This window comes from Ornithodoros turicata, chromosome 3 (assembly GCF_037126465.1).
Source record: "Ornithodoros turicata isolate Travis chromosome 3, ASM3712646v1, whole genome shotgun sequence".
NCBI classification, from domain to species: Eukaryota; Metazoa; Arthropoda; class Arachnida; order Ixodida; family Argasidae; genus Ornithodoros; species Ornithodoros turicata.
Window position 1 is genome coordinate 80,792,659 of NC_088203.1, and position 13,727 is coordinate 80,806,385.

Here is a 13,727-nt window from a genome sequence, read left to right on the forward strand (position 1 = left end):
GAAACACTCTCTGCATCATTTTAAGTAGTATAGTATCTTGGTCAGTTGCATGCAAAGGTCGCTAGGCTGTCTCACCGTCGCGTCTGGGCCGACTTCACTCGCGAATTTTTTTCCCGCGCGCGGTGGGCGGCGCGTGGACGGAGGGCTGTTCAAACGCTTACCGGCGAGTGGCGCGTGGGCGGAGCGCTGCGCGTGCGCTGACCGTCGTGCCTTTTTCCGCCTGGGCCGACTTCATTCGCGAATTTTAACCCTTTTAACCGTATTCCCTCAAACGCATACTTTCGATTACCATTTAATGCACAATCAAATATGTTGTATAGGATGCCTGACTATGTACAACTTTTTAGTCTCAATCTTTAAAAAAATACAAAACTTGTAGGAAAATATATGCAGTTTTAATGTTGAAAATTTAAGCAAGAAATGGTCTTTGGTAGTTTGCATTTTCCTCATTATGAGCTAAAAACCTCTACAGTTAAGCTACGCCCTTTCCATTTGTAGTGTCCGTAAGCTTTGACACTATGAAAAGGATGATATCAGTATATCAGTATATCTTCAAGAAATCACAGGTACATTTTGTGAACTGGATAAATGATCTATGTTTATGTGTGACCTGTGCTGCTTAAAATGATTAACTTTGAAAAGGAATATTTACTTAGAAAATATTATAATTAAGTTTACGTGTGCTTATCCATGATGCTCATCCTAATTGTGTATTGGTTAATCATTTCTGATGATAATCGTGTGGTTAGCTCGTCTGAGAAACCCCTTTCGAGTTAGAATTTATCGCACATTCGTGTGCTGTGTTTTACGACGATGACGTGATTAGAATTGTACACTCCGCCTCGGCATTCGGCATTCCACACGGCATTCGGCAATGGATTCCTTTCAACATATATTGCCAAAAGATGGTATAGACATTCTTTCAATTATGCATTTGTCATTGCCCAAGAATCAGAGAGCAAGAGAGCTAGTTCAGCCGAGTTGAGAAATATACACAGTGTTCAATTCAATTCACAAAATATTATGTTTTTGCAAAATATTAGTGGTCCTCTTTTGTAAGCAAACATTGATGTATCTTGCCTCTGAATTTGAATGACATAATGACATAATTCCCTACCAATCATTGTTTTCAAACTAACCATGCTAAACACATTAGAAATCAATCTCTGCTCGTTGCAATGCATAGAATTCGTTATAGTGATGAAAAAGGAAATATATTTATTATTTCAATTATACGCTTGTTTAATTTGATAAAGTGCAATTGTCCTATTCAAAACTCTAAAGTTTTCGTTTGTGCTCTCGATTGATGAATTGAGAATGCATCATATAGTAGGTCCTTGTGATGGGTCGCTTCAATCCAGCGTTGATTAATGCAATCGATACGAGGTCGCCTCATTTGAATCAGTTCAGTAACTTACATTTAGTTGCCACAAGCTTGCACAATCTCTTATTGGTGTTTCCTTTCTTTGTGTGAATATTCTTGAATGGTGTACAAGAGGGTATTAGATGAAAATCGTCCGGTACTCCACCGCAGTTGTCATGGTCGATGAGTTTCAATAAGTGACCTTACATCAGACCTTGTACAACAATATTGAACATCTGCTCATTCGACATAATTGCAAGAACTGGTAGATGAAAATAATTGTATAACCGTGGTAGTGGAACATATCACATGATAAGATTTTTATGTAGTTTCCATGTCAATAGATGAACGTAATTTCAACAAATGCATAGTGTATGCTTGTATATGATAATTTGATCTGACTGCATTCTTGATTAATGCAATGCTCTTTGCAATGACTAAAATACATGCGGTGTCGAGAACTTCAGTTCTTCGTTTGCCAACCTCTAAAACTCCACCATCAATCCCAGTGGTCCTTCCGATCTTGATGTGCAGATATTTTTATAACTATTATAGATTCGGCATACAAATTCTTGCACCGTCAATTCTGTAATTTCTACCATATCTCCGATTACGACCACGGCTATGATGCATCAAAATGCAGCTATAATACAACTGTTTCGAGGCTCTTCTTTTTTGAAGCAATTTTTTATCACATCCTCCCATGACTTGTGGTATCGTGTGCAAAATCCGTCCATCTCTTCGATGATTATTTCGTGCTCGTTCTGTTTGCTATTGTGCTTCTATACTTAATTAAAGCATACGCGTGCTCATTTTATTGGTTAAAATTTGGGATGCTATCAGGCTTAGAATGTAATTAAAATCCTGCTCAAGTGAACATGAGAATTAGGATTTAGAAAAAAATATGTAATGTGTAAGAAAAACGTGTGCTTTCAATGATTCTGTGTATGGGACCCTGCGAGAATCCTCCCCTCTCTGCGAATACAATCACTATCCCGCGGGGGTAAACTTGTCATATTTCTGTGTGGTTGATCTATGTAGATCTTTCTGTTGCAAAGGTACTATGAAATATTTGAACTCTTTAAATTTGTCGTTTTGATTGAGTGTTGTCTTGCCGATGTTAGAGTAATATCTCTCGCTTGCAAGAAAATGATTGACAGAATTAGTTATTGGCTAGTCTTTGTTCCAGGTAGAAGTGCAATGGTGAAGGCGAGCTGGTACATTGTAAAACGACGATAAAAACCCGGAGACACGGACAGAAAAAAGACAACACGACCCGTTCTCAGACACAGCAACCCATATAATGACAGCCTACACTCCCAATAAGCTCCTGATGGGTGGAAAGGGGGAAACAGAGGGAACACTAACGCAATTGCCTTGTGACTTAATCTCTTTGCACTCAGCTAAGAGTCGCCCAAACGGGTCACGCACCTTTTTTAATACAATGGTCTCTTGGAAAAGCGGGAAACAATTGTGACAATCTCTCAAGTGTTCGACCAATTCAGAACTTCCTGAAAGGGTGTCTGCATTCCTTTTATGCTCTAAGAGTCTAATGTTTGAGCATCTACCAGACTGTCCTACGTAGCAAAAACCACATGCAAAAGGAATATAATACACAACGCCTACGGCGCAATGTTCAAGTTGTTTTTTCAAACGTTGCGCGTTTAAGCTCTCTAACGCCCTTTCATTCTGATAAGTCAGTTTGCCGTATTTCTCACAAGACCCGCTTTGTTGAGGCGCCGTAGGCGTTGTGTATTATATTCCTTTTGCATGTGGTTTTTGCTACGTAGGACAGTGGTAGATGCTTAAACATTAGACTTTAAGAGCATAAAAGGAATGCAGACAGCCTTTCAGGAAGTTCTAAATTGGTCGAACACTTGAGAGATTGTCACAATTGTTTCCCGCTTTTCCAAGAGACCATTGTATTTAAAAAGGTACGTGACCCGTTTGGGCGACTCTTACCTGAGTACAAAGAGATTAAGTCACGAAGCAATAGCGTTAGTGTTCCCTCTGTTTCCTCCTTTCCACCCATCAGGAGGTTATTGGGAGTGTAGGCTGTCATTAAATGGGTTGCTGTGTCTGAGAACGTGTCGTGTTTGTCTTTTTTTCTGTCCGTGTCTCCAGGTTTTATCGTCGTTTTACTTTGTTCCAGGTGTTCACTCGATTCACATTAATAAAAATAATGATCTTGAATTGAATGTTCTCTGTGTTATGTCTGATTATTTACATTTCGAATGAATACTTGTGTTGCTCCTTTGTGGTTGCTGCATGTAGAACTTTATGTTGCAAAGACGTTATTAAAAAAATGACGTAATTAAATTTGAAATGTTTCTCATTGTGATTGAGTATTGTTTCTAACTTTCAATAATGTTGACTTTCTCTATTCGTTCAATAAAAAATATCGCCTCTGCGCAAACTTTGGAGTGGCAATCGACCTTGAGAATGCCTCCTGTTTGGTGACAGAAGGTCCCCTCACCCATTTCAAAGAAAGAATGTAAAAGAGAGAGAGAGAGAGAGTGATTCCCATCCCTGGAGGGACAAAGCATGCAGAGTTTCTTCGCTTTGACTGTATAGAGAGAGACATTGTCTCCGTTCGTTTCAAAGAAAGAAGGAAAAACCGCGAGATAGCTCACCTTGGTTTTTCTCATTGTACCATGTCTATTTTCTGTGTGTTAGTGTGAATACCTCCAATGGATTCATAAAACAAAGTAAGGTTTCTAGTGTTTCTTAGAACGAAAATTGTTCGCGTAGCTTAGTTCGCGATGGTGATTTCAATTAATATTATGCATCTGTTGTTTGCGTGTTGGAGAATGTGCCGCTTAGAGAAACCGGTTCGCTCTGATATCGTTGTCTGTTCTTTGTTTTTTTTTTGCTAGCTGTTGATTGCACTCCTCTGTTCTTGAGCCTTAAGTCTGCGCAAGTCACAGTTGGAATTGATTAAATTTGTAATGTTTTTTTTTGTTTTGATAGATTGGTTGAGTATTGTTTCGCTATTATTTCCCTACATGTAACTGTTCTTTGTGCGTTGGATAAGTACGGTATGGAAACCAGTTCGCTCTCATATTGTTGACTATTCTGTATTGCTTCTTATCGTGTTGTGTTGTTTCTGATTCAAATTATTTTCTTATGTCTGCGCTATTCACTTAGTAAGAAACTGATTAATTAAATTAATTAAATGTGTTATGTTGGAATAAAGCATATCCAACTTAGATCTCCTGTTGTGGTCGAAATCCTTACAGCACTTCATCATATAGCAGGGATTTTCTTATTATGTTTTTTTTTTTAGTGCGTGTTAGCGCCGCGAAGCAACTGCTATGAGCTGCGTATGAGGCTATGAGCGGCGTACAGATGTGGACAGACGGAGAGAGGACAGCAGGAAGGAGTGGGGGACAGGGGGATATATAATAATGTGGAAATTGTTAGTGTCACAATGGTAGTGGTCATGTATAAGAATTTGAGACTTGTTATAATAAAAGTAGCAATTTGATTGTTATCATATTGATTAAGAATATATTCTTTGATTAAATGCGCCCACGCGCCACCCACTGCGCGCGAAAAAAAAAATCGCGAATGAAGTCGGCCCAGGAGGAAAACGGTCCGTGTACTCTCTATGCCGCAGTATCCCAGCATAATCATACTAGTAATGTATGTTAAATGTATTCTGAACAGATATACTCTTCAAGCAGATGTCACATGTTACAGAGCTTTGACAGGGCTCTAACTTTGTTATGCATTATATGCTTTCTTTGTTCATCACGCTAAGAACCCGACACAGGGGGACAACATCAGTTCTCACCGTGTTGAATTCCAGTCACCAGCTCGCTTGCTTTCTAGCAACTATTGCACTTTCTTTGCTCCTTTTGCTCCTTTTTGCATGGCCTTTTTCCTATCATGATTTCCTCTGCGCAACGCGCATGCTGTACTTAACTTGTCTCCGATTTTCCATAATATTTAATCTGAGCATTCCTTTGAGTTGAAAGTCAAATTCTGGTTCACAAATCAATCTCTCATACTTTCAAATCACAATCAAATCAGATTGTAACAACAGGGCGGGTGAAGTTCATTTGAAATAGGATTCGTGAAATTCCCCTTACATTAATACTCAAGAGAAGCGTTGCTTGCCATTTCGCGTTCATTAAACTTGTTTTCTGTTGTTTCAGCAGCACGTTCCTCGTTCAGGAACAGAACTCGAACCGCAAACTTTGCTCCTAACTGATATTTAATCAGTTAAGTAACGGTCTCCCACTTGCAGAACCCTTTCACTGCTCCTTCATACCGGTGAAGGTTGACGGTCGAGGACTGCACACACATACTCTTCCTCACCCTTTTTTGCCCTTTACACTTCTGATACACTCATTCGGGGAACTTGGACTCGTTTCACTCTTATTTAGCGTACTGTTTAGAGATGTTTGTTTACTCTACTGATGCCACCGACTATTTCTTGCTGTGCGGTATTCCCTTAATTAAACTCATGTGGTGAAACAGTCAGAATAAAATAGGTTATTAGCGGAAAATATATATGAGCCACCACCCCTTGCACAGATAAACCAACGTGTGCGTACCAGCAAAGCCCATTTCCTTTGCATTTGAGGACATTTGAGGGTTTCGATGACATATTTTCTAGCACAGAAATGAGGAATCGTGCACGCTGCACCCCTCGTCGGGCACATGCAAATTGCAAGGGCAGTTAGCATATAAAAAAGGACCTATGTGTATACTGTATGCGCCAGCACTTATCGAAAAGTGGCATCATGACTGAGAGGTGACTCGGTCTCGAATCCATGCAGCGGCTCTGGTAACTTTCTCAGATATTTTCTCAGGCGTCTTAAGACGTGTGTCGGTGCAATAGGCGATTTCAGATATTGCCCTTGTGCTCCGCACGGGGGCCCTTTGTCGCCCAAGTCACGCGCATCGCGCAATGCGTCGTGGGAAACGGTTTACATTCGTGTTCGTCTGCCTGTTGCTCGAAGATGCGGGAGGTGAAGGAGAGAGAAAACCGAAACCCGTTTGCGCTCGACCCATGAAAACTAAATCCCAAGGTGCAGCGGGGCTTTCGCAACACGGCGCTCTCTGGTGGGCCATCTATGCAATTTCTGAAATCGTCTATTGTCTGTGCAGTCGGCACGGGACGCACGATCGCTCTCCAAGCTGCATACCGCCGCACGTCAAGCAAAGCCCTCGGTGAACAGGTAACTTGAGAGAGTGAAGCTGCATGTACTTGCCTGCAATAAGGTTTTCTTTGAACTGGTAGCTGTCTTGTCCTGTGGCTTGGGTGTAATTGTAAAGGTACGCATTAACTGTCAAGTATGCCAATGTTGCCTCAGCGTACGAAAACATCAGACTAGTTAGAGCAGGGTTAACATCGATGTAGCCCCTTCTCGGCATACGATCACCTAGAAGAAGAAGCAATGAATGAGTTGAGCTTGAGTTTCAGTGTTACAAAAAAAAAAAAAAAAAAGAGAGAGAAAAAACGAAAAGGAAGAAACCAAGGATCGACATTCTGCCACAGGATACATTAGTTCGACACTGATGCTTTGGAGAAACAACATCAGATACTTAATAGGCTGTGAGTTTGCAATGTTTCAACAGAGCGTCGAACCGAACCGAACCGAACCGAAACCGAAAACCGGAATTAACCGTTATTTTAAACTGGAACTGACCCGGAACTGAACCGTAGCGCCATCTTGGACTTGAACCGGAACCGCACCGATCTAAAAAGTTCGGTTACCGGTTCTGGTTGGTGTGCACTGCCTGTTATCTATCCCATCGTCTGGTGGCGACATCTGTTTTGTTACACAATACTCGAGATCTGGCTGTCCGTTCGGTAGCGCGGGACATACAAGGTCAAGGGTGAAGGAAGAAACATGTTTTGTCACTCCTACCTTCGAAAGTTTGCAGGAGCAGATTAATGTAACACCATCATGTGGAACATTAAAAACGTAGTCAAAGAACCATTATGTTCAATAAGGCTGCACTGCACTGCTGCTGCAAGTTTGCCGCGACTCGCCTGTCACAGCAGTTCAGTCCTTCTATTTGCAACTTTGAAGTGCCCAGGCGTCGACAGCGGCGGCTGCGGCGTGTCGTACTTCTATAGTTTCGATTTTAGAGGTGTAGACGCTGGCCGAAGTTGTGCCAGTCTGTCTGAACGCAGAGGCAAAGAAGGCGAAATGAAGCACACGGAGGTGACTGCAAGTTTCGGTGAGTGAAGTCCCTCCAACCATATATATATATATATATATATATATATATATATATATACACAGGGTGTGTGCAGAAAAACGTGACCCGCATTTAGGCACATAGCTTGTTGCCTACCTAACTAACGAACTTCCGGTGGCGCACGAATGCGCATTTATGCGTGCGAAATCTGTAGAAAAATTGTGGAAGCCATACCCAGCTTAAAAAATAAACGGAACAACGACAACGTCGGCTTCCGTGCATCAAAATAGGGCAACATGGTGGACAACAGGGTGTATGTGAAAGGGCAACATGGTGCACGTAGGAGAGTGGTGTTCAAGTACCGCTAGGGGAGCTATCGGTGCATAAATCGAAACGATGTCCCACATGGATGCTCATCGGCAGTACCCCTAGCGGTGCCTGCACCTAACTCTCATGAGACCGAAATGCACTACCATGCACTGTCATGACCGCCCTATTCTAATGCATGGAAGCCCATGTTTTCGCGCTCTGTTTATTTTTTTACACTGAGTATGGCTTCCAGGATTTTTTGTAGCTTTCGCACGCATAAATACGCCGTCGTGCGCCACCGGAAGTTCCTCGGCCAAGTAGACAACGAGTTACATGTAAAAATGCGGGTCATGTTTTTCTGCACACACCCTGTATATGTTAGTGACGCCCACGAAGGCAAGTCCTGAGACTTCGATGGGGCGTTGGAAGTGTAGTTGAGCAATAGTGACTAGTTCATTTGCCATATGAAGATGCTACATAAAAATACGTTCCACTTCCAGATGACGTGTTACCGCTATGATCTAGGTATATTGTTTTTTTAGGTAGGTATCTAGGTATGTTGTTTTCGCAATTTAAATTATCATGAAGGGGGGAGGGGGTTGACGTGGGCTTTCGAGCGGTCTGCCTGCCTGGATTGGCGGCACGTTGTACGGGGAAGGGATGAAAGGGGGTTCTGTTGGTCGAAGAACAGAAATAAATGCATAAAAAGCGTAACTAAGAGATCTTGTCTCATTTTTAGTGGCTACCTATAATTTTGTAGCATATTAGAACCTCGAACCGGTTCCGAACCGGTTTACAGCCTCTGAATCGATTACCGAACCGATATATGTGAACTCCGGAGCTGAACCGGAACCTTACCTTTATAGCCGAACCCGAACCCGAAACAGACCGAAAAACCTTGCGGTTCGACGCTTTGGTTCCCAAGGCCCTCAGGGCTGTGTGGACACATCAGTATTAGACTTTACAAGGTCGAAGCAGGACTCCGCTTGCATGCCGTAGCATTTATAAAGGGCCTTCATTTATTCATTTATATAATATTATATCGTAACTAGTACCTGCAAGCAAGTCACGGGTCATGCAAGCTTTTCTTTTATGCTTTGTACTTTTTATTGTTCAATTATGCAGCTTGCAGTGAAGCAGATTATTACAGGTATGGTATCTGACAAAAAAGCATGATGATAACACGGTGAGCGAGTAATTCAACTACGGCAACAAAAGAGCAGGTCGTAAACGGAAATGTCTTGGTCTGGCTGACTGACTCTTGGAAGTTCACCGGCACTTTAGTAAAATTTTTGAAGTAAAACTCTACTCCATGAATTTCCATCACCGAATCGGGTACACCCCTACCAAGTGTCTGTATTCTTAGATTCCCCTCTGTATCACCAGAGCTATGACTTTTTGTTTGGCGTTCCAAAATATTTATGCTTATGTCGGTACCGTATTTGCTTTTAGCCAGTTTTAGCATACCGCTACCGGAAGCCCGGTAGGCTACCGCGTCTACCGCAGCCAATCAGCAGATACGAATCTGAGCCACGAACGCTGTCATTGCTTCCGGTAGGCACGGTAACTTAACGGCGACGATACCAACGGGGGGGGGGGTACAGTAACTAAAACTCGCTATTGTTCCGTACGTACATCAGACGGATGTTTACGAAAAAGTGTTCGATTCGCTGCCCCGTGGTCGTCCTTCTCTTATTTCTATTCCAATTGAACCTCTGCATGCAATACGGGGATAAGCCTACTTATACCCTTGTCAATGTTTGTGCTGCAGCGGCATCGAAGCGTCAGTATGTACTTACCACAGAAAATTTACGACCGTATAGCAATTCATTGGCCTAGTACGGGACAGTAAGAAACGAGAAACGCGGGAGAGGGACAGTCATACGGGTCTCTTTTCTACACGTGCATGCAAATCGGTGTAGCTTACTGGTTCATTACTATGCGGATATAAACTTCGACATCCGCTCGAGAGACACGTTCTTCCAACCTTACATGACTGTGTTATCAGAGTTAGTGGGCGTTGCAATCGGGAAAACGTATGCATTCATGCCTCAAGGTCGTATGTCATACTATTATGGTCATCTACAGGACATCATTTCCAAGAGCGTGCTCATTTTGCAGCACAATAAGCCAGATCTTGGCTGCTCCACTACACAAAAGTGACTTCATCCTACCAAAGATTACCATTGCTGAGCCAACAAGTCTGACTCGTTCCTTATTAATGCGTTAGCATTAGAACCCGCAAGCTGGAAAATCATGATCGTCTGTCTGTCGGATGGATGTGTGAAGCCTGTTGAGTTGAGACATAGCGTGTTGGGTATGAGAAGAGAAGGTGGCTGGAAGGAGTATGGTGACTGGGATATGGTAATGTGTGGTGGTGTTGGTGTAATGTGGTGATGTAGTGGTGTGGTTGTGTGTTCCACGACACGGTCCACCAAGGCAGACTGCGTTAACAAAAGTGCTGTCACCCTAAGAACAAGAGCAGGCTCCCTTTTGCCCCTCCCACTCCACCGCACACGCGGAATTGAAGATGTCGGGGTAGATCGGGGGTACATCGGGGTAGATGCGCACGTGAAGAGGTCCCGACAAAAGTTTACGGAACGCGCGAGCAGTGTACTTCAGTGCGACACCCTAGCGGCGGGCGGAAGCAGGCTCGTTCACTCCTTCAGAGGAGTGGCCTAGTGCGGCGTTGGTAGCGACACAGCGCGGGATTTTTCATTGAAGTGATGATGCAACCGGAACTACAGCGGCGTGTCGCTAACAGGGGCACTCGTCCACCGGAGTGAACGAGCCTGCTTCCGCCCGCCGCTAGGGCGTTGTGCTTAAGAAAAATTACACCGCTCGCGCTTTCCGTAACCTTTTGTCAGGACCTGTACGCCACACGTTTCATTGGCGTTATTGCAGGAATACAAGCGGCGATCACCTTACCAAATGTCCACTCGGAGTTTTCTCGGTTTGGGGTTTTTCGGCGTATCTTCTTATCGCATACAGAGGTTCAATTATTGTGAGGAAATCTCTCTAATAGCTCACGGCCAGGATATGCGAAGCATGTAAGAACCTGATGAATGAAATCGAGAGCGGGGATCACCCGCTATTCAGAAGATAGGTTGTTCTTCTACTGGGCACCATCCTCATCATTACCATTCCACTTGGAGTCTGGGAAACACGTGTTAAAGAAGTTCTAAAGTATTGTGTATCAAGCTCTTCGGTGGGAGGAATTTCGATTGTTCCATCCACGAGGGCGTTAGCTCACAATACTCGAAACTTCTTTAATGCGTAGTCCCTTTAAATACAATAACACTCTTCCAGATTTACAGTTGGATTGGCATACCTGTGGCGTACACGTGACCAGTTGCGGGGAAGCCAGGAAGCGCTGTCGTATCGCAGACGGACCTCCTCCCGCCTGTTCAGCAACACCGCGGAAAGCGGTCAGGAAGGATATCACGCAAGACACTTGACGGATAGAGAAAGCTGAATCTGACACTGCAGGGCGTGAACTACGGAAATCTCAAGGGGTGGTTCTAAGCTAAACTTTTTGGCGCTTATTGTCCTTTACTTGTCGGTGACGGATAAGATGCTTAGCGTACATGACAATGGTGATTAATGGAGATGATTGACTAAGCAGGCGCTGCGGAATTTAGCTTGCAGTGTTCTTCTTATTTGCACTAAAGTAGTCACGTTTTTCGTTTCCTCTGTACCGTTAAAGGACGTCTAGCAAAAGCATCAAAAGATGACAGCAGCAGTATTCCTCCTGTGCAGGATTTTTTCTCTTCAGCACCGATTTCACAAATAAGCTATGATATATTATAGCTCCTTGACACTCTTCGGGTGGAGGAGTAAGCTGATCCGTCAAATCAGAAAGTACGTAAGGATTTTTTGCTCCATTCAATCATAAACGATTGCCTCAACAACGCTTGAAGTACAGTAGGTGTACTAAAGCTACACGACGAGCTTGAATTCTTTTTAGATGGTAAGTGCGTTTGTGTAAAATTTCGACTTGCAGTACATTATAAACGTCTCAGTAATTTCTATTCTCAGAAATCAAAACTGATCAAAGACTAAACGTGAGGAAGCCACACGGGACAATATGTTACTTTTGACGCTGGAAGAGAAAACCTACAAGTTCCGGCAGTAGAAAGGTAGAAAATTCAGCGAGCCGGTGGGTGAGTGGTAAGGGAAGTGCCTTAGGACGAAAGCCGCCGATATTTCTAACAGAGACTGTTCTTGGTGCACAGTCCATCACGATGCAGCCTGTATAACAGTCTCTGTTCGAAATACCGGCGGCTTTTGTCCTGAGGTTCTTCCCTTAACATACAGGTTCCGGTAGACGTTAAAAGTGTTACTCAGAAAATCATGCGAAATTTGAAGATGCAGGAGAAAAATTTGAAGACTTCACAATATCCACTTGATTAGATGGAATAGCCGAGATTCATTTCGACTTACGTGCACGTAGAATTCCACCCAGGTAAATTCCTGCTCCAATCAGTCGTTCTTCAGGAAGGAAAAAGAGAAACAGATTAATAAGCAATCGTCTTTAGTGTTCATCACTGTCACTGTTAGCGTGGCTATCGGTATGAGTGGATTGCTGAACAGCATAGAACAGGTGAGGACAATGATGCGCGCACTTGTCTTCAGCAGAAGAGTCTTACGACGTGGCTCAGGTCATTTTCGACGGCTAAAATAGTGGCACGTTTTTAGCCCCTGAGAACGGCCTACGGGCGCCCGTAGGTCCTAAACATTTGCGTTAATGGTAGACTCGTATAATGGACGTCGTCTCTGTAGTTTCAGCCATGTCACTGCTTTAATCATTAAGAAAGTTATTAGCGTAAAATTTCAATTACATAGCAAATTAGAACTCTTATGTTTCCCGCATGTGTGCCCAATACAGGGACAAGTTGTTTTGGTGCGCAATGTCTGAGAATTCGTTTACTTAGTATTTATCAATTTAATTCATTCGATTAACGAAATTTTCGACTGCGTTTCATGGGGAAATGCACATATTACGTAAAAACGTGCAAATATGCCGGAAGCGAGTGACCAGAGGGTTTTCGGATAGGGTACGTGAGAATAGGGGACCGAAAACGCAAGCGCCACAACGTACGCAGCAGCCCCTCCCAGCGTGCCGCTTATATAGAGTAGGGTTTTCACGTTGCAGAGTGGTGCTCTTGCGTTCCTCGTCTACAGCGCGACTACGGATAACGACCAAGAAATACAGAAGATAAAGAAATCCAGGAATAAAACAATTATTTTTGTAAATATATTGTGCGGCTATAGTAGCCATAATTGGTACCCTAAAACAAATTATTCCCAACTTTTTGTGACAAAAAAAACTTAAAGCGTGCTTCACCTGCACACTCCCATAGACGCAACGCATAAGAAATACAAAATCGGCTGTAGTTTGTTTGCTTGGCGTCGCAGTGCATTTGTTCTCTAAATGCATCTTCTTTAAGCACCAATGATGATTATGACAGAAGTTTATGAATGCTTAGCGCCATCTTCGAGGTTCCATTTAGGTTCCAAAGTAGGCGCGTGGGGTGAAGCCTGCTTTACGCTTCATGTGATAAGATTGATTGACTTGTAAAAGAAAAAAAAACGTAGATGTTAGTCCCGAGCCACTCGTGATTGGCTACTCCAGCACGCGTTACCCAGAAAATAAGAAAGGGAAACTACACAAATCTATACACTTTGAAACGGAATAGATAAAAACATCATCACAAAACTTGGCACCAAAAGCAACAGCGTAGGAGAGTTCAGGTGCGAAATCTCAACGCACAAAAAACAAAGAGCGTCACAAAGTGTCAGAGAGGCCCGTCGACACGAGGAATTGCACAAGGGTCCGCATGGCAGGTATGAGCTGATTTCAGGGCCAGCACCTAAGAACCGTTTCGGTGAAGTA

General features: G+C 43.1%; 1 protein-coding gene across 1 annotated transcript in view; it reads right to left on the reverse strand.

The window, feature by feature from the left end:
• Positions 1-13,727, reverse strand: part of LOC135389706 (ovostatin-like) — a 41,768-nt gene that overhangs the window by 18,045 nt on the left and 9,996 nt on the right. Inside the window, exons 5-7 of the mRNA XM_064619739.1 lie at positions 12,275-12,322; positions 11,163-11,234; positions 6,586-6,756 (exon numbers count right to left, since the gene is read on the reverse strand). Of these exons, the coding sequence (XP_064475809.1) occupies positions 6,586-6,756; positions 11,163-11,234; positions 12,275-12,322 (291 nt within the window). The remainder of the gene's footprint in view (positions 1-6,585; positions 6,757-11,162; positions 11,235-12,274; positions 12,323-13,727) is intronic.